Source organism: Balaenoptera musculus, chromosome 6 (assembly GCF_009873245.2).
Source record: "Balaenoptera musculus isolate JJ_BM4_2016_0621 chromosome 6, mBalMus1.pri.v3, whole genome shotgun sequence".
Lineage (NCBI taxonomy): Eukaryota > Metazoa > Chordata > Mammalia > Artiodactyla > Balaenopteridae > Balaenoptera > Balaenoptera musculus.
In genome coordinates, this window is record NC_045790.1 from 110,556,320 (window position 1) to 110,579,448 (window position 23,129).

General features: G+C 53.0%; 1 protein-coding gene across 1 annotated transcript in view; it reads left to right on the top strand.

Annotated features, from left to right (window-relative positions):
* HMCN2 (hemicentin 2) overlaps positions 1-19,867 on the top strand; it is a 153,430-nt gene extending 133,563 nt beyond the window's left edge. The window contains 13 exon segments of the mRNA XM_036856498.1: positions 7,766-8,035; positions 10,154-10,303; positions 11,715-11,852; positions 11,953-12,074; positions 12,408-12,645; positions 12,790-12,852; positions 12,963-13,085; positions 13,777-13,911; positions 14,996-15,124; positions 15,683-16,000; positions 16,963-17,082; positions 17,942-18,068; positions 19,067-19,867. Of these exon segments, the coding sequence (XP_036712393.1) occupies positions 7,766-8,035; positions 10,154-10,303; positions 11,715-11,852; positions 11,953-12,074; positions 12,408-12,645; positions 12,790-12,852; positions 12,963-13,085; positions 13,777-13,911; positions 14,996-15,124; positions 15,683-16,000; positions 16,963-17,082; positions 17,942-18,068; positions 19,067-19,412 (2,279 nt within the window). The 3' untranslated portion in view covers positions 19,413-19,867.
* Positions 19,868-23,129: the final 3,262 nt, after the last annotated feature.

Below are 23,129 nucleotides of genomic sequence, written 5' to 3' on the forward strand. Positions count from 1 at the left end.
AAATATCATATGATATCGCTTATATGTGGAATCTAAAAAAAATGATACAAATGAACTTATTTACAAAACAGGAATAAATAAGGATTTTTAATGAAACTTTTCATTGAAGATTAACACACAAGGAGGAGGGCACATGTCACAAGAGTACAGCTCAATGAATTTTCATAACATGAACCCACCCACGTAACCTGTACCCAGATCCAAAAACAGAGCAGTAACAGTTCCCAGACCCCCCCCCCCCCATCATGCCCCCTTCCAGTCTCTACCCCCTCTCGAGGGAATCACCGTCCAGAATTTTGCCTTTTTAAAAAATAGCTTTATTGAGACATAATGTACATACCATAAAATTCACGCATTCGTATTATTCACCCTTAAAGAAGAAGGAAACTTTGTCACATGCTACAACATGGATGAACCTTGAGGACGTTATGTTAAGTGAAATTAGCCAGTCACAAAAAGACAAATACTGTATAATTCTAATTGTATGAGGTCCCTAGAGTAGTCGAATTCTCAGAGACGGGCAGCAGAATGCTGGTTGCCAGGGGCTGGGGGAAGGGGAATGGGAATTAGTGTTTAATGGATATAGTTTCAGTTTGGCAAGATGAAAAAGTTCTGGAGATGGATGGGGGTGATGGTTGCACAACAATGTGAATACATTTAACACTGCTGAACTGTACACTTAAAAACGAGTAAGATGGTAAATTTTATGTTATATGTTTTTTTACCACAATTTTTAAGTGAAAAAATCCACCCATTATAAGTATACAGTTTGGTGATTCTTAGTAAATGTATAGCATTGTACAACCCATTTTTAGGATATTTCCAAGTTCCCTCTGCCCATTCGTAGTCAATCTCCATTCCCACCTCCAGCCCCAGGCAACTGCTGATCTGCCTTCTGTCCCTATAGATGTACCTTTTCTGGTAATTTCACATACATGGAATCATATGCAGTTTTTCGTTCCGACTTCTCTCACTTATCGATGTTTTGGGGGTTCATCCATGTTATAGCATATGTCAGTACATCATTCCCTTTTATTGCTCAATAGTATTCCATTGTCTGGATTGACCACATTATGTTTATCCATTCCCCAGTTACTAGACATTTAGATTGTTTCTAGTTTTTGGCTCTTATGAATAATGCTGCTGTGAACATCTGTGTATACGTCTTTGTGTGGATATATGTTCTTTCTCTTGAGATTCCTGGGAGTCTAATTGCTGGGTGACCTGATCACTGTAGAGGTCACTTTTTAAGAAATCACCAAACTAGCTGTACTGTTTTACTTTCCTTCCAGTAGTGTATGAGGTTTTGGTTTCTCCACATCCTTGTCAACACTTGGTAATGTCAGTCTTTTAAATTTTAGCCATCCTTGTGGTTACAAAGTAGTATCTCACTGTGGTTTTAATTTGCATTTCCCTAATAACTAATGATATTGAGCATCTTTTCATGTGTTTATTACTCTTTCGTATGACTTCTTTGGCTAAGTGTCTGTTTAGGTCTTTTGCTCATTTTTAAATTGGATTGTCTTATTAATGAGTTCTAAGAGTCGTTTACATAGTCTGGATACAAGTCCTTTATCAGATAGATGATTTGCAAATATTTTCTCCCAGTCTGTGGCCTGTATTTGCATTTCCTGTATTTTGCCTTTGAAGAGCAAAAGTGTTAAAATTTGGTGAAGTCCAATAATATTTTATGGATTGTGTTATATTTTAAAAATCTTTGTTTAACCTAAGGTCACATTGTCTTCTGTAATTTTTACAGTTTTTGTTCTTATATTTAGGCCAAATCCATTTGAGTTAATGTTTGTATGAGATAAAGATCTAAATTCCTCTTTTTTTTTTTTAGCATATGGATATCCAGTTCTATACCATTTATTTAGATCTTTTCCATTTCTCTCAGTGATATTTTGCAGTTTTCAGGGTACAAGTCTTGTACTTTTGTTAAATTGATTACTAAGTATTGCATGATTTTTGACGCTATTGTAAGCGGAATTCTTCTCTTAGTTTGATTTTTTGGATTTTTCATTGCTAGTATATAGAAATACAATTGATTTTTGTTATCTCGATCTTAAATCCTGCAACCTTGCTAAATTAGTATTTAGTTCTAGTAATTTTTTGGCAGATTCCTTAGGATTTTCTACATGTCCTCTATGAGTAGAGTGGTTTTACCTCTTCCTTTCCCCTCTGGATACCTTTAATTTCTCTATGTTGCCTATGGCATTGATTAGACCCTCTGACACAAGGTTGAATAGGAGTGGCCAGAGCAGGCAGCCTTGCCTTGTTGCCAGCTTTAGGAGGAGAGCATTCAGTCTTACACTGTTGAGTATGATGTCAGCTATGGGTTTTTATAGATGCCTTTTATCAGATTGAGGAAATTCCCTTTTATACCTAGTTTGTTGAGAGTTTTTGTCATGGATGGGGGTGAGGGAGGGAGGTTTCTGGTTCCAGACAAGATGGCATTAGAGGCACTTCTGCTTATTCCTCTTGCTAAGGACAGCTTAAAAACTCTAGACTTTATATAGAAAACAAACACTATAAGACTCTGAAAGGTAGAGAAAAGAAGGATGGGCCAAGGATCTTGGGACCTATGGGATGATATGGCAGCAAAATCCCTAGTTTTTCTTTTTGCCTCATATATCCTGGGCAGGATGCTTGAGAAGCCGGCAACCTGGAAATACCGATGGGCTCAGACAAAAAAAAAAAAATGAGGGCCCCCCGCAAAAGTCTGCTGTCTCTTGCTAATGGACCAGAAAAAGGACAGCATATCAAGCTAGAAAACTTAGGTAATAACACCCTATTCCAGCCAAACACTATGAAAAACTGCAGCCTCACCCCAAACCCCATCAACAAAGACCAAGCGGGAAGCCTACACTTCTGCCTTTTCCTTGCTGTCCCGAGGCACCCCTCTCCCCACACCGCGGGGTGGGCAGGGGGTAATGGTTTCAGATGAGGCCAAGTGGGGGCAGTAACCCTCCCAGCCAGGTCTGATATCCGTGGAGGCCTAGTGTGAACTCTGAACTCCGTGCCTGCCCAGTGATGGTAAAGCACCCTTTCTTGTTCTGGGGTGTCAGTGGAGGCCAGCTGGGGAAGCGGGGTTTCTACCTTCACCTGGAAATAATGAGGCCACACCTCCTTCCTGTGGCAGCGTCAGAGGCAGCCTGTTAAAATGAAAGAACTAGAACTAGAGTCTTTCAACTCAGAATGTTCAGTATACACTTGAAACTCATTCATCATACCAAGAACAAGGAAAATCTCAACTCAACAAGGACTTTAAAGTGGCCATGAGCAACTGTGAACATGCTTAAACGTGAAAAAGTAGAAGATCTCAGCAAGGAAATTGATATAAAGAAGAACCAAATTAGCACTAAATTTATAATAAACAAAATTAAAAACTCAGTGGTTGGGTGTAATAGTACAAAGAGGACAGAGGAAAGAATTAGCAAATTTGAAGATATAACAGTAGAATTTAACTAGTCTGAGCAACAGAGAGAAAATAGACTGGGGAAAAAAATGAACAGGGCCTCAGCGATCTGTGGGACTACCCCCAAAAGATCTCACATTCGTTCATTAGAGCCTCAGAAGAAAAGGAGAAAGACAGGTGAGAAGTAGTCAAAGAAACAAGAGCTGAAATTCCCCAAAATTTCACCAGATACATAAACCTACAAATTCAAGGAGCTGAGGAAAACTCAAAACAGGATAAACTCAAAGATGTCTGCACTGAGACACATCGCTATCAAACCTCTGAAAATTAAAGGCAAACTTCTGAAAATTAAAATAAAACTCCCATCTTCCATCAATGAAGCGGAGCATGGTTGTGGAGTAATTCAAAGTTCAGGCAATTTTGAGGGTGATCAGGAAAGACCTCTTTTTAATTTTTTTTTTTATATTTTAAAATTTAATTTGAGATCTGAATGATGAGAAGGAGGCATCCATCCATGTGACAGTGTAGGAGAAATTGCTTTAAGCAGAAAGAATAGCAAGTGCAAAGGCCCTGAGGCAGGAATAGGTCATTCTTGCTTCAATCCTAGTGGTTGAGAGGGCAGGTTCTGGACTCAGTCCACTCGGAATTGTTATTGGTTCGCCCATCTGCTCTGTGACCTTAGGCAAATCATTTAATTTCTCTGTAGTTAAGTTTTCTTATCTTTAAAATAAGGATAATAATAGAACAGGTCTCATAAGTAGTGTGAAGTTTAAATGGAATAATGCATGTAAAGTGCTTAGAACAGTGCCTGGCACACAGTAAGTAATCAACAAATGCCACCTAGTATTACTATTGTTTTCAAACTTTTGATATTTATTGATTTGTTTTTCAAACCACTTTATTGAGATCTAATTGACATTAAAAAAAAAAAGTTCAGGCAGCTTTCAAGTCAGCCCTGGCTCTGACTCTCCCTTGGCCCTTTTGGGTCCCCCTGCCTAGGTGCATATTTCCCACATCAGCCAGGGGTGTGTGGAGAGCAGATCCAGCGTCCCTGGGGCTCCCTTATTCCCAGGTTCTCCTTATTGTATTGCTGGCTGGTCCCTGGTTTCCTCAACCAGGGCCACGACTGCAGGCCAGCAGAGGTGCCAGGTCCCCACTTGCTTTCTAGAGTTCTGCTCCTGTCCCTGATGACACCCCCATTTCTCAGAGTCTGCCTCCATCCTCTGCTGCAAATCAAGTCAGCCCCTGGTTTCTCCGCCAGCCCTGCCCTCATAAAACTAGTGTGATGATGGGGTGGGTTGGGGCTGGGAGATGGGAGCAGCGCCAGGCAGGAAGGCCACACCCTTACCCTGTTTGTGCCCAGAGTTCTAGAAGCTTTTCAGAAGTAAACAATTCTCAATTTGTTGTTTGCCCTTAGTCGATTTCTAGAGCCCTGGAATATTTGGTTTTGACAATTTTGTCAAGTTTTGTACTTTTTTGGGGGGGGGGGCCAACTTGCTGACCTCTTTGCTCGGCCATAGCCAAAGTCCCGCTCTTGCTTGTTTTTGACCTTTGTTGAAGTGGAATCATGTCGCGTGTACTCTGTGTCGGGCATCTTGCGCCTTCCCAGTGTGTGAGATTGCACACGGGATGAGTTTATTCCTTCTCGTGGCTGTGTGGTTTCCACTCTGTGGCTACACCACAGTTGATTCATGCATTCGGCGTAGGTTAGTCTCCAGCTGGGGGCAAATGTCAACAGTGCCGCTGCGAAGTCCTTAGGCACTCCTTTCCGTGAACATAGGGAGATTCCAAGAGTGGAATTCCAAGAGCGGAATTGCTGAGTCATACAGGACACACCGGTTCAGCTTTAGGACATACTGGCTGTGGGAGGCTATAAAGGGCTCCCAAAGATATGACCATGTTCTAGTCTCCAGGACCTGTGAATTCTTTTTAAAATTTAATTTTTATTTTATATTGGAGTATAGTTGATTTACAATGTTGTGTTAGTTTCAGGTATACAGCAAAGTGATTCAGTTATACATATATCTATTCTTTTTCAGATTCTTTTCCCATATAATGTTATCTTACTTGGAAAAAGGATCCTTTTTTTTTTTTAATAAATTTATTTTTTTTATTTTTGGCTGCGTTGGGTCTTTGTTGCGGTGTGCGGGCTTCTCATTGCGGTGGCTTCTCTTGTTAGGGAGCACAGGCTCTAGGCACGTGGACTCAGTAGTTGTGGCTCACGGGCCCAGTTGCTCCGTGGCATGTGGGATCTTCCCAGATCAGGGCTCGAACCCATGTCCCCTGCATTGGCAGGCAAATTCTTAACCAGTGAGCCACCAGGGAAGTCCCAGAAAAAGGATCTTTGTAGATGCAATTAAGTTAAAGATCTTGAGAAAAGGAGGTTGTCTTGAATTGTCTTGGTGGGCTCTAAATGCTATCACAAGTGTTCTTTTGTTTGTTTGTTTGTTTTATTTTTTGGCTGCACCTCGCAGCATGTGGGATCTTAGTTCCCTGACCAGTGATTGAACCCACTCCCCCTGCATTGGAAGCGTGGAGTCTTAACCACTGGACCTCCAGGGAAGTCCCACAAGTGTTCTTATAAGAGAGAAGCAGAGGGAGATTAGAGAGAGACACAGAGACACAGAGAGAGGGAGAGAGAGGAGGGAAGACCATGTTAAGTTGAGGCAGAGAATGCAGTGATTCAACCACGGAATTCAAGCCACAGAATGCTAGAAGCCACCAAAAGCCATAAGAGGCAAGGAACATCTCCTCCCGTGGAGCCTCTGGAAGGAGCACAGCACCTTGACTTTAGCCTTGAGAAATGATTGATCTTGGACTTCTGGCCTCCAGAACTGTGAGAGAAAAAATTTTTGCTGTTTTAAAACCACCAAGTTTGTGGCCATTTGTTACAGCAGCCATGGGAAACTGATACACTGGCAAACGGTTTCCACAGTGGTTGTACACTTCTGCCCACAGCGTGAGAGTTCTGCTGGCCCTGCATCCTCACCAGCGCTGGACATTTTCCATCCTTTTCATTTTAGCCATTCTGGAGGGTCCATAGTAGTAAGTGGGCAGGAAGTATCATCTTTCAGATGAGAAACCTGAGGATCAGGGAGTGACTTGAGAATCACTCACCAGTAAGTGACAGAGCCCAGGTCTGCCATGTCATCTGGCATCAAGTAGAGGCAATTCTGGCAAATGTCACCCCTTCACTGGAAACAAGCTAAATGTCCTATAATAGGGACCTGGTTAAGCAAATCATAACAGATCCAAACAATGGAATACCAAGTAGACACTAAAAACAAATATTTAATGCCGTGAGAGGCAGTTATGATCTATTATAGAATTAAGGAAGAAGAAAGAGAGAGAAAGAAAGAAAGAAAGGGAGGGAGGGAGGAAGGAAGGAAGAAAGAAAGGGTAATATGGTCACATTCTCATAAGGAAACAGTGTCTAGAAGGAAATACTCAGGAATGGTAAGTGGGTGGGAGGATCATTTGCCTCTGTATTTTCTAATCTGTCTGAATGAATATGTACCCCTTGAATAGAGGCACACCTCGTTTTATTGTGCTTCACTTTATTGCATTTTGCAAATATTGCATTTTTTATAGACTAAAGGTTTGTGGCAACCCTGCATCGGGCAAGTCTGCTGGCACCATTTTCCCAACAGCATTGACTCACTTTGTATCTCTGTGTCACGTTTTGGTAATTCTCGAAATATTTCAAACCCTCCCAGCAAAAAGATTGTGACTCACTAAAGGCTCAGATGACAGTTAGCATTTTCTAGCAATCAGTTATTTTTTTTTTAAATGATTGATAGTTTCTTTTAAATTTACTTATTTATTTATTTATGGCTGTGTTGGGTCTTCGTTTCTGTGCGAGGGCTTTCTCTAGTCGCGGCAAGCGGGGGCCACTCTTCATCGCGGTGCGCGGGCCTCTCACTATCGCAGCCTCTCGTTGCGGAGCACAGGCTCCAGATGCTCAGGCTCAGTAATTGCGGCTCACGGGCCCAGTTGCTCCGCGGCATGTGGGATCTTCCCAGACCAGGGCTCGAACCCGCATCCCCTGCATTGGCAGGCAGATTCTCAACCACTGCGCCACCAGGGAAGCCCAGCAATCAGTTATTTTTAAATTAAGATGTATAGGTTGTATTTTTAGACATAATGCTATTGCACACGTAATAGACTACAGTATAGTGTAAACATACTTTTTATATGCTCTAGGAAACCAAAAAATTCATGTGATTCACTTTATCGTGATATTTGCTCTATTGCGTTGGTCTGGAACTGAACGCACAGTATCTCCAAGGTGTGCCTGTATGCAAAAATAATAAGATGTTTCTAAAAGCTGCCCCGGGCCTCCCACAGGTGCCCCGGTGTTCCAGGTGAAGCCCCAAGATGTGACAGTGAGATCTGGGGATGCCGTGGCCCTGCGGTGCCAGGCCTCTGGAGAGCCGGTGCCCACGGTGGAGTGGCTGCGAGCGGGCCAGCCCTTGCGGGCCAGCCGGCGGCTCAGGACCCTAAAGGACGGGAGCCTGTGGTTGGAGCGAGTGGAGGCTGGGGATGCGGGCGCATATCAGTGCGTTGCTCACAACCTCCTGGGCTCTGCCACAGCCCAGGCGTTCCTGGCCGTGAGAGGTACGGAGCCTCCCTGCCCAGACCTTTGTGGACAGGGGTGGGATTCCCTGCCCAACGGGACCTAAAACAACAGAAGTGTATGATCTTGCAGTTCTGGAGGGTGGAAATCTAAGATCAAGGTGCCAGCAGGGTTGGTTGCTTCTGAGATACGTGATAAAGAATCTATTCCAGGCCCCTCCCTTAGCTTCTGGTAGTTTGCTGGAGTTCTTTGATTGTAGAAGCGTCACCCCTCTCTCTGCCTTCATGATCACGTGGCATCCTCCCTGCGCTCGTGTCTGTCTCTAAATTTCCCCTTTATCTAAGGACACCAGTCATATTAGGTTAGGGCCCACCCTCATGACCTCATGCTAACATGGTTACCTCTGTACAGACCCTACATTCAAATAAGGTCACGTGCTCAGGTACCGAGGGTTAGGACTTCAGCACATCCTTTTAGGAGGACACAATTCAACCCATAACAGCATCCTTACTTTTTTAATGGAAACAACTAATTTGTACCTTGTATATGTTAATTGTAGAAAGGCCAGATAATTTTTAAAAATGTGTGAAGAAAAAAGTCATGATCAGTTATCTCCCATAATTCACTTAGAAATAGCTCAGGTAATGATTTGGGGGTATATATTTCTACACTTTCTCTCTGAATGTAAAGAGATGCACTTTTTTCTTTTTACAAATGAGGTCAAATGTACAAGCTGTGTTTACAACCGGCCATATTTTCTTACTCTATCATGGACAGTAGCCCACACCTTCTGTAATGATTTCATACCATTCCGTAGGAACATGTTTTAAACTTAATTGCTGTTGGCTTCATTAAAAAAACAACAGGTTTGTGGGGTTTTTTTTTTTTTCCAGTTTCCCCTCCAGAAACCATCCCGTGGTGCACATCTTTGTGTGCTGGACCGAATATTTCTATAGGATAAATTCCTTCAAGGGACGTTGCTATATAAAAGATATTCAAAGGCGTCGAGGCCCCCTAACTCTCTCCCTCCTTTCCCATAAGTCTGGGGAGGGGCACCCTGGCCTTGTGGGGGAACAAGAGGCTGCTGAGTCACCTCATGTCTGAGAAGGTTGCCAGCGGCTTGTCATTCCTGGCCTCCAATTTCCTGTCCCCTTCTAAATCTGCCAGGGTCATGCTGCTGCCTTCTTATCTGCTGTTCCCAGCTCCTCCTTACCCCCTTATTACAAGGCCAGGGGAAGGTTCATGGCCTTTTCCTGTCCCCCCCATAAATCCCAGAGCTGCGGATATTGACGAGAGACATCCCAGATGGGCATCAAACCTCATCAAACCCCAGCTAAGGGCTGCAGGAAATGGCATTGCTTCCTGGAATCCAAAATTAACCAGCCCCCTGATCTATCCACTTAGGATCTTGGCAGTTGAGTGTTGTATGTTATTTTTTTGACAGATCATTGGCAATTTGTTGTCAATTTCCCCCGAGGGCTGGTGAGTGGAGAGTCAGGCTAGCTTCTGTCTCTTGCCATCTGTCCAAACGAGACAGCTGGCCCATTAGCCAGAGGAAGCATCCCCCTGTGCCTGTACAATCCATTTGATTAGTGCTGAAGAGCATCTGCTAGCAGACTGCCTGACGGCTGCTAGAAATTCAGCCCACCCCAGCTGGGCCAGCGGCAGGGCAGCCGGAGCCAGGGCCACTGACGGAATGGGAGGTGTTCAGGTGGCAGCATTCATTTCCTGGCCCGGTGCCCTGCCTCTCCTCCCTGGCTCCTCCAGTGTGCCACGCCCCCTGCCCCCATCACTTGGCATTTTAGGACCCAACAGGTCTTTGGTGCATCTGTGGTCCCACCTCCTCATTTTATAGATAAGCCAACTCAAGTGTGGCTTGGGGGCCGGACTTGCCCAGGTTTTCAAGAAGGTGATGGCAGAGCCAGAATTAGAAGCTGGCACCATCCCTGTGTGGGGCTCCTCTTAAATATCTCCCTTCTCTCTCGAAGCCAGGATCCCTGAGTGTTGAGTTCATCACCCATTAGCTGTGTGTCCTTGGGCAAGTTACTGCCCCTCTCTGAGCCTCAGTTTACGCCTTCATGAAATGGAAAACAGTACCTGCATATCCCTGAGGGCACAGAGGTGGATAGTGTCCCTCTTGTTCTCTTCCTTCCTCACAGGGGAGCCCCGGGGGAGCCGGGGCAGCATGATTGGGGTGATCAATGGGCAGAAATTTGGCATAGCTGTCCTCAACACCAGCGTGCAACAGGAGGCACATTCTGGGGTCACCACCCTCTGCAGCAGCATCAGCCACATCCCTGCGAGTGTGGGTAAGTGGGGGCCAGAGCATCTCCTGCATCTGGGGACCCTCCGACCTGAGCTGAGTCTGAGCCAAAGTGGATCGAGGTGCAGGCCACTTCCTCTCCACCCCACAGCCCGCAACCAAACAAAATAACTGCATTTAAGATCAGCCCGAGAGCGCGAAATTACCAGTATTATGTGAATGCAGGGTCAGATTGTGACTTTTGAAACCACTGATTGCTATGTGAGGTTTTTTTTCCCACTGTTAAGGCAAGAGCTGCTAGCGAAGTGAAGGGATCACTAGTAAGGAGTAAGGGATATGGGCTGCAGGGGACAGAAAAAGGGAAGGAAATGTGGAGAATAAAATTAGCTAGAAGGCCCAGAGAACCAAGAAATGTCCACTTTCAAACAGATTCATAAAATAGTGTGTCCTAAGCAAATGGAATGTTCTGGAGAGACATTACAGATGCTGCTGTAATGGACTCTGCTGTCTCACCCTGCCCAGGGGGCCTGCATCCCCTCATGGGGGTCCAGAGCAGGGAGAGGGCAGTGTTGACAGGGGCTTTGCTAAAAGCAGCCCCTCCAGAGCTGCCCTTGAGCACAGACTGTGTGAGCAGTGGGGGGTCAGGGGACTCTGGCTTGGGGGGGTCACTCCGGGCTGGCTGTCGGCAGGGAGGGAGTGAAGTGAGACGCTGCCCAGGTGTGGCTGCTTCTTCCAGCTTCAGGAGCAGGAGCCATGGAGAAGCATCTGGCTCCAGGCCAGGCGTGCCTGGCTCTGTTTAGTGGAAGCAGAGGCACAGAGAGGTAGAGAAGTTTCTGCTCCCAGGGACAGGGGCCCAGCTGGCTCCTGTGAACATCAGCCCTCTTGTACCTCTTCTGAGCCAGCAGTTTGGCTGAGAAGCTGGACCATCCCTGGCCCCAAGCAAACAGCGTTCCCCCTTCCCCAGCCCCAGACCCCACCTACCCTGAGAGGAGGGCCGGGCATCGTGGGAAGGTCTGAGAATCCGTGTCCAGGGCACTTTTGGGCTCTTTTTTCCAAGTCAGTGGTTTAGAACGATCCTCCCTCTCCCAGGCTCTTCTGGAAGGTGTCAGTTGATTTTCTACTTGGTCCAGCATGCGTGTAGTGATGGTCGATGCAGTCCCATGCTGTGTGGTGACCCAGTAGCCCTCAATATTTATTGAATTCAGTTGAATATTAAAGGCACTTCTTTGTATAAATATATTTTGCTCATTTTCACAGCTACTCCACGAAGTAGTTTTCACCACTTCCCACCTTCTGATCTGATTACCGGCCCAGGCAATCACGGGCTAGGCCTGGGTAGGGAGGGAAGGGGCTGAGCTCTCCTGGGGGCAGTAGGGAGCTGCAGAGGGATCTCGAGCAGGAGAGCGGCTGCCCTCGGGGTCTGGCTCTAGCCTAGCCTCTGTGTCCACCCCGTCCAGGGCCTCTGATGCGGGTGCTTGTGGTCACCATCGCCCCCATCTACTGGGCTCTGGCCAGAGAGAGTGGCGATGCCCTGAACGGCCACTCCCTGACGGGCGGCCGCTTCCAGCAGGAGTCGCATGTGGAGTTTGCCACAGGTGAGCGGGGGCCTCCCCAAGGTGGGCCAGGTGGGGCTGAGGTCTGAGCCCAGGGCCTCTCCCCCGAGGTGACTCCAGGCTGGGTGGGGATGGATTGCAGGGGAGCTGCTCACGATGACCCAGCTGGCCCGGGGCCTGGATCCCAATGGCCTCCTGCTCCTCGACGTGGTGGTCAATGGCGTCGTCCCCGAGAGCCTGGCGGACGCAGATCTGCAAGTGCAGGTGGGGGGAGAGCCCTGGGGTGTGCAGATGGGGAGCGCGAGAGAGAGTGGCGTGTCCTGCCCCAACCCTCCCCGGGCAGCCGGGCCCACTTTCCTTCCTGACTCCCCAGCGGGGACTGGGGCGTGGCCTGGCTGGGCTGCGGGGAGGACGAACCCCGCAGCAGGAGGAGGCTGTGGCCCAGCTTCGCAGACAGCTCGAGGGTGCCCAGCTGGTTGGAAGAAGAGCCGAAAGGCCCACCAGGCCCACACCCCAGCATCCGCACTGGGGGCTGAGGGCCCCTCGCCCCTTGCAAGTTGATATCGTGATGTCCTCCTCCCCACCCGCCTCTTCCAGGACTTCCAGGAGCAGTATGTGCAGACGGGGCCCGGCCGGCTCTTTGTGGGCTCCACGCAGAACTTCCGGCAGGAGAGCCTCCTCTCGTTCCTGCGCTGCAACCACAGCATCCGGTACGACGTGGCCCGGGGCCCCCAGCCCCAGCTGGTGCAGCACCTGTGGGCCTCCGCTATCAGCTCGGCCTTCGACCCCGAGGCCAAGGCCCTGCGCTTCCAGCTCTCCACGGCCCTGCAAGCTGGTGAGGCCCCCGTCCCGTCTCCACCCCCCACTGCCCCAGCCAGACCCTGCCAGGGCCCCCCAGATGGGCCTGGGCTCTCTATCCCCGGGCACCTTGGGCACTGGGGCCCTCGTGTCCTCAGGGTCTGTCCCCTTTGCCTAGCAGAAGAGAATGAAGTCGGCTGCCCAGAGGGCTTTGAGCTGGACGCCCAGGGAGAGTTTTGCGTGGGTGAGCACGCCTCCCCACCCCGGCAGGGACGAGGGAGGCCTCAGCCTGGGAGGGACTGAGGGCTGGAGGGCCTGTGAGCGCAGACCACCGGACCTCTGCCCACCCCGCAGACAGGGACGAGTGCTCGGGCAGTCCCAGCCCCTGCGCCCACTCCTGCCGCAATGTGCCCGGCCGCTTCTCCTGCTCCTGCCCAGCTGGCTTCACCCTGGCCAGGGACGAAAGGACCTGCAGAGGTGAGTGGGCCCCAGGTGGAGAGGCTCGTCTTGGACCTGGCTCAGGTGTACTCAGGGAGATTCCGGGGCTGGGACCCTGGCCAGGGGGCACATCCCTCAGGGGATGTGAGCCCTGTTCCCACTGAGAACTTCTTATTTTGAGGGCCACAGAGGGGAGGGGCTCAAGTACTGAGGGGCGATGGGGATCTCTAAAGACATGCATGTGGCCACCGTGTGCTCACGGCACGCACACCCGCTGAGCCTGGACGTGGCCTCGGAAGCTTTCCCGGCCCTTGGCGGGCATCTCCAGTCCACCGGGCTTGGAAGTGAGCTGATACCATCTGGCCCTCTTGCCCTGCTTGCCCCCGTAACGAGGTTGCTGGACGATAAATCTGACCCTGAGCCGCTGTCTGGACTCTGATCCCGCACCTGTGTCCCTCCATCCCACCAGTGGGGCCTGGCGTGGCCAAGTCTCTTTGGGGCACCCAAAGGGCATTGTCTGCAGCCTCCCTTCAGATGCTACAGGCCAGGCCCGCCGGGTCCCTCAGAGGAGGCTCTGTGTTTCTGGGGGTGCCGAGATGGTGGACAGAGCTAGCAGGAGGGGTGGGGACCTTCCTGCCAGGGGCTTCTGGGCCTAAGGACAAAGCCTGTGTGGGTAGGCTGGGCCTGGGGACAAGTGTTCATGCAGCCCCTGCCCCCGCCCCCCCCACAGATGTGGACGAGTGTGCTTGGGAGGCCGATCCTTGCCGAGAGGGGCAGCGCTGCGTGAACCTGCTGGGGTCCTACCGCTGCCTCCCTAACTGCGGGCCTGGCTTCCGGGTGGCCACTGATGGAGCCGGTTGTGAAGGTGACAGGGGCATGGTGCCGGGCTGTCCCGACTCCCGGGAACCCAGTGGTTGCCAGGGTTCAGCAGAGGGCATGCTGTGTGTCACTGGGACGCTGAGCCTTCAGGGAAACCGGAACTCTCTTGGCAGAAGGAGTCGAGTGAGGCTGGGGAGAAGGCCTGAGCTGGGCTCAGGAGGTCTGAGTCCTGACCCAGCCTGGCTGCTGGTGACTTGAGTCCCTTTGGCAAGTGTCTTTTCCTTTCTGGGTCTCAGGTTTCTCATCTGTCTGATGAAGGGGGACCAGGTCAGGGATGCCAAACATATGCTACATCTACTGCCACTTCCCCTCTCTCCCCTCGTGGATCATGGTCCAGCCCACAGGCAGCCTCTGAATCCTTCTCAACACAGCTTCTCCAGCTACAGTGGCTACTATGAATCAGTTGCAGTGGGCCTTTGAGACAAAACCTAGGTGCCACCCCTGGGTGGGTGACCTCTAGGGTCCTTCCTGTTCTAGCATTCTAGGCTTTCATGACTGTGGGTCCTCCTGGTTTCCCCAAGAGAGACCGTCAGTGGAGGGGGAGAGCGTGGTGAACTTGGACTCAGAAGAGGCAGTCATCCCATTTCATCCCATTTCTAGGGCTCCTGCCTGCCTTCCTCCCGCCCTCCCTTCCTTCCTTCTCACCAGTTTTTGAGCTCGGCCCATATACCAGGGTCCTAAGCCCTTCACGTGCATGATCCAGTTTTCTCCCCATGATCCCATGAAGGAATCCTATCGTGACCCCTTTTTACAGATGAGGAAACTGAGGCTCAGCGAGGGAGAGTTACTGGCTCAAGGATCAAGAGACATGGCAGAGCTGAGTCCAAACCCAGGACTCTGCCTCCAAAGCCCACCTTTTAAGCCCCTTCCTTCTTTTGAACCCAGAACCTTCTTACCCTCCAAAGCTGGTATAATTAGGAAGGGTGGTTGCAAACGCTGGCATTCCTCCTGGTGGCACTGAAGTTGGAGATGGGGATGGGGATGAGGCCCAGATGCGGAGACGCATGGTATGTCCTAGGGGGAGGGACTGTGGGCTCAGCGCCCCCCCGCCCTTGCCCCTGCCTTTCCAGATGTGGACGAGTGTCTGGAGCAGACGGACGAGTGTCACTACAACCAGATCTGTGAGAACACCCCAGGCGGGCACCGCTGCGGCTGCCCCAGGGGGTACCGGGTCCAGGGCCCCGGCCTGCCCTGCCTAGGTATGGGGAGAGCCACCCCTTCCCTGGGACCCGGGTCAGCGCCCACAGCTCAAGGGCGGGGATCGGTTATGACAGGGGTGACACTGAGTTCTGTGAATAGCACAGCAGCCGACACCGATTGCGTGCCCACCATGTGCCTGATCCGTGCTTTGCCTGCTGTTTCCCACCGAAACCTCACCCCCTGCCCGGCAAGGTCGCCTTCCCTGGGAGCCCAGGAGGAGGAGGCGGGTGGAGAGAAGTGGGTGGGTCTCAGAGAGGCTTTGCAGGTGGAATGGACCTCACCAGGAGGCTGAAGGGAAGGGTGCTGAGGGACACTGGGGTCCGGAGCTTGGAGCTGGGGGAGGGTGGGGCCTCTCTGAGCAGTAGAGGCTGGAGCGGGAGAGGAGGCTGGGGGTGGTCCAGGAGCGGGAGGGCTTGGAGGCAGGCCTGTGTGCAGCGGGTGAGGCAGCTGGATTCTGGGGAGGGCCGGAGAGCAACAGAGGCGGCTGGAGCCCGGTGGGGCGGCTGCAGCGTGCCCTGAGCCACCTTGGCACCCTGCCTGGGCCTGCTCCTCTCCAGATATCGACGAGTGCCAGCAGCTGCCCCGGAGCTGTGCCTACCAGTGCCACAACCTCCAGGGCAGCTACCGCTGCCTGTGCCCGCCAGGCCAGACCCTCCTCCGAGACGGCAAGACTTGCAACCCGCTGGAGCGCAGTGGACCAAACGTGACCACCGTCAGCCACCGGGACCGCTTGGTGGCCTGGCTGCGTCCCCGCGCCCCCATCCCCAGTGGGTCCTACCGCGCCTGGGTCTCCCTCCGACCGGGCCCCAGAGCCCTGAGCGTGGGCCGGGCCTGGTGCCCGCCTGGCTTCAGCCGGCAGAACGGTGTCTGCACGGGTAAGACCGAGCCCCAGGCGTGCCCACAGTGGACACACCCCGCTATGTTGTCTTAGGCTCCTGGGTTGGGCGTGTGGGCACCGCGCCCGTGTTCAGAAACCCAGGGTTCACAGGGAGATCAGCTCGGTGCTTTGTGACCACCTAGAGGGGTGGGATAGGGAGGGTGGGAGGGAGGGAGATGCAAGAGGGAAGAGATATGGGAACATATGTATATGCATAACTGATTCAGTTTATTATAAAGCAGAAACTAACACACCATTGTAAAGCAATTATACTCCAATAAAGATAATAAAAAAAAAAAAAAAAGAAACCCCGGGTTCACAGGCAAGCGGGGTAGGTGGCGCAGGCGGACGGAAGCCTCCTCGCTACAAGGTTTCTTGGAGTCCTGGCTGTGCTCACTGGCAAGGGGCTTCCAAAGTGGGTGGAGTCCTTTCCAAACCATTTGACTTCAGGACGCTTTACCCAGAGGGAGGGCAGATGTTCCCAGGAACCCACATTGAGAACATTCCTCTTGGTGTGCAGAGGTGAAGCAGTCAGGGAGGGAAGAAGTATGTTCCAGGTTGACGTGAGAACGTGAACAGGGACTGGGGGTGCTACAGGGGCAGGGGGTGTCGAGGAGAGCCCCTGGGCCCCGCGGAGACTGGCGCGGGGCTGCAGAGAGGCGAAGGGGGAGGGTAGCCTGGAGGGCGGGTGTGCTTCAGCGTTGCCGCCTGGCAGCGGGGTCTGTCCTGGGAGCCCTGTCTCCACCCCCCATGCCTTGCTGCGCATCAAGCCCAGGGACTCTCCTGACCTCGCAATCCAGGGTTGGGTGGGGCAGGGCAGGGAGAAGGCCCGGGTGCCTAAGGCAGGGACTGCCCTGGCTTGTCCTGAGCCCTGCGGTTAGTCGTGTGGCCACCTGGGCACCTATGACTCAGTGTTTCTCTGCCCCCATCCCCCCACCCCACCCCCATGCCCCGGGCCAGACCTGGACGAGTGCCGGGTGAGGAACCTGTGCCAGCACGCCTGCCGAAACACGGAGGGCAGCTACCAGTGCCTCTGCCCCACTGGCTACCGCCTCCTCCCCAGCGGGAAGAACTGCCAGGGTGAGCAGGAAGGGGCTTCTCTCACCCAGTCTGCTCTCTCCAGCCCCTTCCCAACCATCTCATGTGAGGGAGGGGCAGGGAGGGGGTAAGTGCCGCCCCCAGGTGGCCAGAGCCAGGCCGGGACCCATACTCCAAGCAGGAGCTAAGAAACTGCATGCGCAGGCTCTGAAACCAGCCCTGGGGGTCGACTGCTGCTCTGCTGTGTGTCACTGGGCAACTGACTTCACCTCTCTGTGCCTCAGTCTCCTGGTGAGATGGGGCTAACAGAGCCCTCCCCTAAATGTTGGGCAGAGACGTGTGGAGGGCGGGCACAGAGCCGGTGCTCGCAGCAAGGCAGCTGCTGCTGGGAGTAGCAGGGAAGTCCTCCAACGCCCAGGCCAGTGCATTTTCCCTAACTAAGGTGCTCTGGGGTCCGGCCAGTCATGCTGCTTCTTCCCTGTAAAGCAGGAATCATGTCTGCCTTGCCAGTCTCCATCCCTCCCTCTCTGTCACGGGGGTCAGTGAATGTCCTCTGAGAGGGTGGGGCTCCTACAGGGGGCAGAGAAGGATCATGGGCAGTGGCTCCTCTGGGTCCGAGGGCAGCCCTCATCTTCCCCAGCCTCTCCACCCCAGCTCTAGAGTCAGGAGGTCCCCAGAGTGCCCTCCTGGGGAATGGGGAGGTGCTAGGAGACTGCCACCTGGGCTGTCATGGGTCAGGCTGGCTGGGGACTGGGGAAGGGGCCGTGCACCTCGCTGCCCTCTGAAGGCATCGCTCTCCCACTTAACCCTCCCCCCACGCCTTCCCTGGCTCTTCCTTGGGCCCCTCCCCCCTTTGCTCCATCTTTTCACCCCCCATCTCTTCACCTACCTCCCTGCCCAGACATCAACGAGTGTGAGGAGGACAGCATCGAGTGTGGGCCCAGCCAGATGTGCTTCAACACCCGCGGGAGCTACCAGTGTGTGAACACGCCGTGTCCTGCCACCTTCCGGCAGGGCTCCAGCCCTGGGTAAGGGCTGAGTTGGCTGGGGGCTGAATGGGGAGGATTCCCTGCCAGGATCTGGGCAGCCAACACTCTGGCTCCTGTATAGCCAGAAGGAGGAAGGAGGGCCTCCAGGAAGGCCCTGTCTCAGGCAGAGACCCTCTTAGGGTCAGTGGGTCAACCCTGCCAGGACTCCTAGGCAGGGCCCCTGAGCTCACGGGGCAGTGTGCCCTCAAGCACTTTCCTGCAGCCACTTGGGGTGTGAGCTCACCTGGACAGTATCATTTCCTGCACAGTGATGCTTGGGCCATGCATGGAGCACAGGGGGCTGGGAGACGCCAGAGTTGGGAGAGAACCGGAGGGAGGGGTGCTGGGAGATGGACACACAGGGACACATGGGAACACATGAATACATTCAGGAAACTCTGGACACAGGAACACACGTGCAGGCGCATAAACCCCACCCAGAATCCCACACAAAACCCCAGGGCTCAGACACGCGCAGCTACACAAACACAAAATACATTTCTCTCACTGTGGCTACAGACACTCCTAAACACGCACAGACATGGGGACCTTGGCTGGCACCAGCTGCAGCTGTTAGGGAAAGGATCCTGGGGTGGCGACTTGCCCCGGACTCTACTAACCAGGAAGCCTAGGCTGAGGTGGTGGGTGAGAGGGAGTAGGAGCCCTTGGCAAGGCTGAGCACGAGTCTTTGAGCACAACCCCACCCCCCCAAATCCAGAGCCCGTGACTCAGCTCTGGGGCTCCGGGGGACCTGGAGGGCTGTAAATTTTATCACCTATGGGGGACCTGATCGGATGGGAAAGGGCATGTCTCTGGCTTCCTGGGGCCTCAGTTTGCCGCTCTCTAAAATGGGCTAACAGTGGCGCTTGTAGAGAGGCACGGGGCGCGTCGGGGGTCGGCGCATGGCTGAACTGCGGGGGTCGGGGGTGAGAGCCAGTTTATGCGACCGGGCACGCTCAGATGGCAACCCAGAGTCCGTCGGTCTGTCCCGCCCGCAGGACGTGCTTCCGGCGCTGCTCGCAGGACTGCAGCGCGGGCGGCCCCTCCACGCTGCAGTACAAGCTGCTGCCGCTGCCCCTGGGTGTGCGCGCCCTCCAAGACGTGGCCCGCCTGGCCGCCCTCTCCGAGGCCGGCGTCCCCGCCAACCGCACGGAGCTCAGCGTGCTCGATCCCGACCCGCGCAGCCCCTTCGCCCTGCGCCCGCTGCGCGCCGGCCGCGGCGCGGTCTACACCCGCCGCGCGCTCACCCGCGCGGGCCTCTACCGGCTCACCGTGCACGCCGTGGCGCCGCGCCACCAAAGCGTCTTCGTCCTGCTCATCGCCGTGTCCCCCTACCCCTACTGAGGGCCGCGGTCAGGGGCAGCGGCTTTGGGGCCAGCGACCTCCGGGGATGGGGGGTGGAGAGGCCCCGGCCGCACCGCCCAGGTGGCCCTTCCCCACGCCACCTGCTGTTGCAAGCGACGTTATCTTCTCCCGTCCCCGTGCGTCAGCGAGACCTGCAGCAAACACGACCCTGCGCCCAGCCTTGACCCCGGGACAGCGAGAACCCGAGCTCCCCCTATTCCCCCACCCCCCCGTGGGGGTGGAGCCTGGCAGGCAGGTGACAAAGGCTGCCCTTAGGTGGCAAAGGGCAAAGGGTTGGGGTGAAGCCTGACCAGCTTCTCCAGGCTTGCCCCAAGCCCCAGGGGAACCTGGGCCGGGACACAGGGCACCAAGACACCCGAGGGGAGGGGCAGACCCTACCCTGTGGGGATGGCAGCAACTGTCACCCGCCCATACCTGGCACTGTCATCCTGAACGCGGTGTGTGTATATATACTATAAAAACGTTTGTTTTTACCAATTCGATTTCTTCATCCAGTTATTTTGCTTTGGTAAGGAGGGGCTTTGGCTGGGAGGGAGACCACCACCCTTCTGGTCCAGGAGCACCAGAGGAGGAGTCCAGGAGCCTCTGCGCTTTATTCGTAGGGTGGCTCTGGCACCTTTCTGGGCTCAGTTTACTCATCCAAAAATATGAAAATACGACAGTGTCCCCACCCCCAGGGCTGTGGGGACAATTAAATGAGAAGGAAATTGATCACACAGACAGCAGCTATCCATGGTAGCAAAAAGTAATGCTTAATTAAGAATAATTCCTAATTATATTTAATGAATTAATTAAATTTAATCATTCCATCATCCACCAAAGATTCATTAGGTCCTGCTTATGTGCCAGGCAGTGAAGGTAAAAATCCCTGTGCTTGTGAGGTTACGTTCTTCGGGGCGAAGGGTTTATAAACAGCAAGGAAATGAAGAGTGAAATGTGTACTTGTCCGTTAGTGAGGGTGCTGGGGAGAAAACCTAAGTTGGGAAGTGCGGGTTAGGGGGCAGTTTTTAATAGGCCGTCAGCGTGGGCCTCGCTGAGAAGGCGGCATCGGAGCAGAGACCTGAGGAAGGTGAGGGAGACAGCCGTGCAGACATCTGCGGGAAGGGTGTTCTGGCAGAGGGAACAGCAAATACCAGGGCCCTCTGGCAGGAGGATCCTCGGGGGTGGAGGTCTGGCAAGGAGGTTGGGGGTGGGTAGCTGGAGCTGGGGGTCAGTGGGGGGAAGGAAGAGGGAGGTGTGATTAGAAAGGTAAGCGGGTTGGGGCAGATCCCGGGAGCCTCTGGGCCTCTGTAGGGCTCTTGGCTTTGACAGGGTGAGCCGGGGAGGGACACGATTAGAATGTCTATGTATGTATGGACGTGTCTGCAGTGTGCTGGGACAGGACTCCTGAGAAGCCCAGCGCGGCTGCTCTTCTCACTCCCCCCGACCCTGTCCCTGCCCTCCCGCCTGGGCTGCCCGCAGCCCCTGCCGGCTGTCCCTCAACACAGCCTTTGGCAGAAAGAGGCTGTCTCTCTTGCACGTGGTTCTGGAGAGGAGAGATCCTTTCTTCCGGCTGTCTTTGGTCAGTGTGACTCTGTCACCTACCCATTAGCATCCCCAGTCTCTCATCTGGGCAACAAGGAAAGCTGAGTTATTTCCCACTAAGGTATGAATGACCATCAGACTTCCTAAACGGAGCCTTCCAGCAATGCTGGGGTGAACAGAGAAGCAATCTCTGTGTGCATTTTACAGATGGAGAAAAGGACGCCCAGAGGGAACATGGCCCAGTCACTTGCTTGATAGGTGACGGGTTAATGGTTAGATGGGGACTCCTGACTCCCACCAACAGCCCCAACTGAATCTTCCCCGGGGCACTCCCACTTTCAAAGCTGGTTTCTTTTGAATCAGAGGTCTGCAAACATCTTCTGTGAAGGACCAGATAGTGAATCTTTTTGGCTTTGGGGAACGTATTAAACGACTCCCCTGGCCATTGCAGCGCAAAAGCAGCCACAGTCGACACACAAAGGAGGAGCGTGGCTGAGTTCCAGTAACGCTTTGTTTGTGAACTCTGACTTTGAATTCATATAATTTTCATGTGTCGTGGAAGTCTTTTTTTGATTTTTTTTTCAACCATTTACAAATGCAAAAACCATTCTTAGCTTGCAAGCTTTACAAAACCAGTTAGGGACCATAGTTTGCCAATCCCTGGTTTAAAGCACAGAAGTTACCAATGGTGAAATTTCAGGCTGGGTGAGGAGAGATTCCAGGAAGGAGGGAAGCAGGGAGGGAGGGAGGGCCTTCCCAGTTCCCCCTCATACTCCATTTGTCCAGGACCCACCTGTAGAGACTTGACTTGGACTGAACTACCCTCTCTGTGCAGCCCTAGGGGCGATGGGTCACAACTTGACCCCTGCCGTTTGCGGGGCTGTTAATCTTTTATGGAGCCAGGGACTTTGCAGCCCGTGAAAGTGTCAGCCCTGGGGCCGTGGCACTGAGCGCTGAGAACTGCTGCTCTCTCCTGCCTCCTGCACCCCAGACTCACCCTGGCCCTTCGTGTTTGTCAAAATACCATTTGTTGACTGTTCAATGCCCTATAGACCTGAGTTTATTGAATTCTTCCGGGAACTCCAGAGGCAAAGAATATTATGTCCATTTCACAGATGAGCGATGGGGGCTCAGAGAAGGTGAGCCACTTGTCCAAGCTCACACAGCATGGGGGGGAAGGAAAGAGAAGGACTCGATGCAGGCCCATCTGACTCTGCAGCCCAGGCCTCCAGCCTCCGGGCTCCCCTGCCTCCATTCTCTGAGGAAGGAAGATGGGGAGGAGAGGAAGGTCCAGGAGCGGGATGAAAAGGAGGGACATCAGCAACTCAAGACCGGAGGAGCTGCCAAGGGAGTGTGTGTTCTGTCGGCCTCCCTTCTCTCCCACCTTCTCTTAAATTTCCCATTTGAGGCTCTGAAACAGAGGCAAGTGAGAAGGAGTGATTGCTCAAAGTCCTACAGCAAGCCAGGGGTAGACTTGGCCTGGAATCCAGGCTGTGATTCCAAGTCTTGTGCTCCCCACTCCACCCACATCCACAGGATGGTTGCCGAGGAGAGGAGGTGCCTCCCAAGGGAGCTCAGCCGGCTCCAAAGGGGTGTTTTCCACTCTGCTTTTCCAGCTGCTGCCACCATTGGCCAGGGCCCCATCCAGCTGCCCGGCCTCCTGGTACTGCCTGACCTCTGAGGCTGCTCTGAACCATCAGGGGTGGAAAACAGCCCTGCAGGTCACTCATTAAACTCCCTGATGCAGCTTTTCCAAGAACCCACACTGGACTCTGTGTTCCTTCTGGGCGGGGACTGGCAACCTGGGGTCCAGCCCAGAGGACACTCTTTGTTCCTGGGGCCAGTGCCCAGGCCTGGACAGCAGCAAAGTGGCTTCTGGTGCCAACCATGAGATGGTTGCAGGGCGAGGTGCTTGGGGTCGCTACACACCCAGGCACCTCCACGACCTGCAAGTGCAGAGCCCTTGAGTGGCAGAGGAGAGAGGGAGGATAAGAGGGACCTACTCCACGGTTAGGTACACAGGCTGCATCTATGTTTTTAGGTCGCCAGGGGATTTAACAAGGTCACGTCCACTGAGTGTGCCCTTCAGTTCAGACAAGTTGACCCTACAGTCAGAGCTGACCCTTGGAAAAGGCACCCTGGCTGCAGTGTGGAGGGTGCATCATAGCAGAC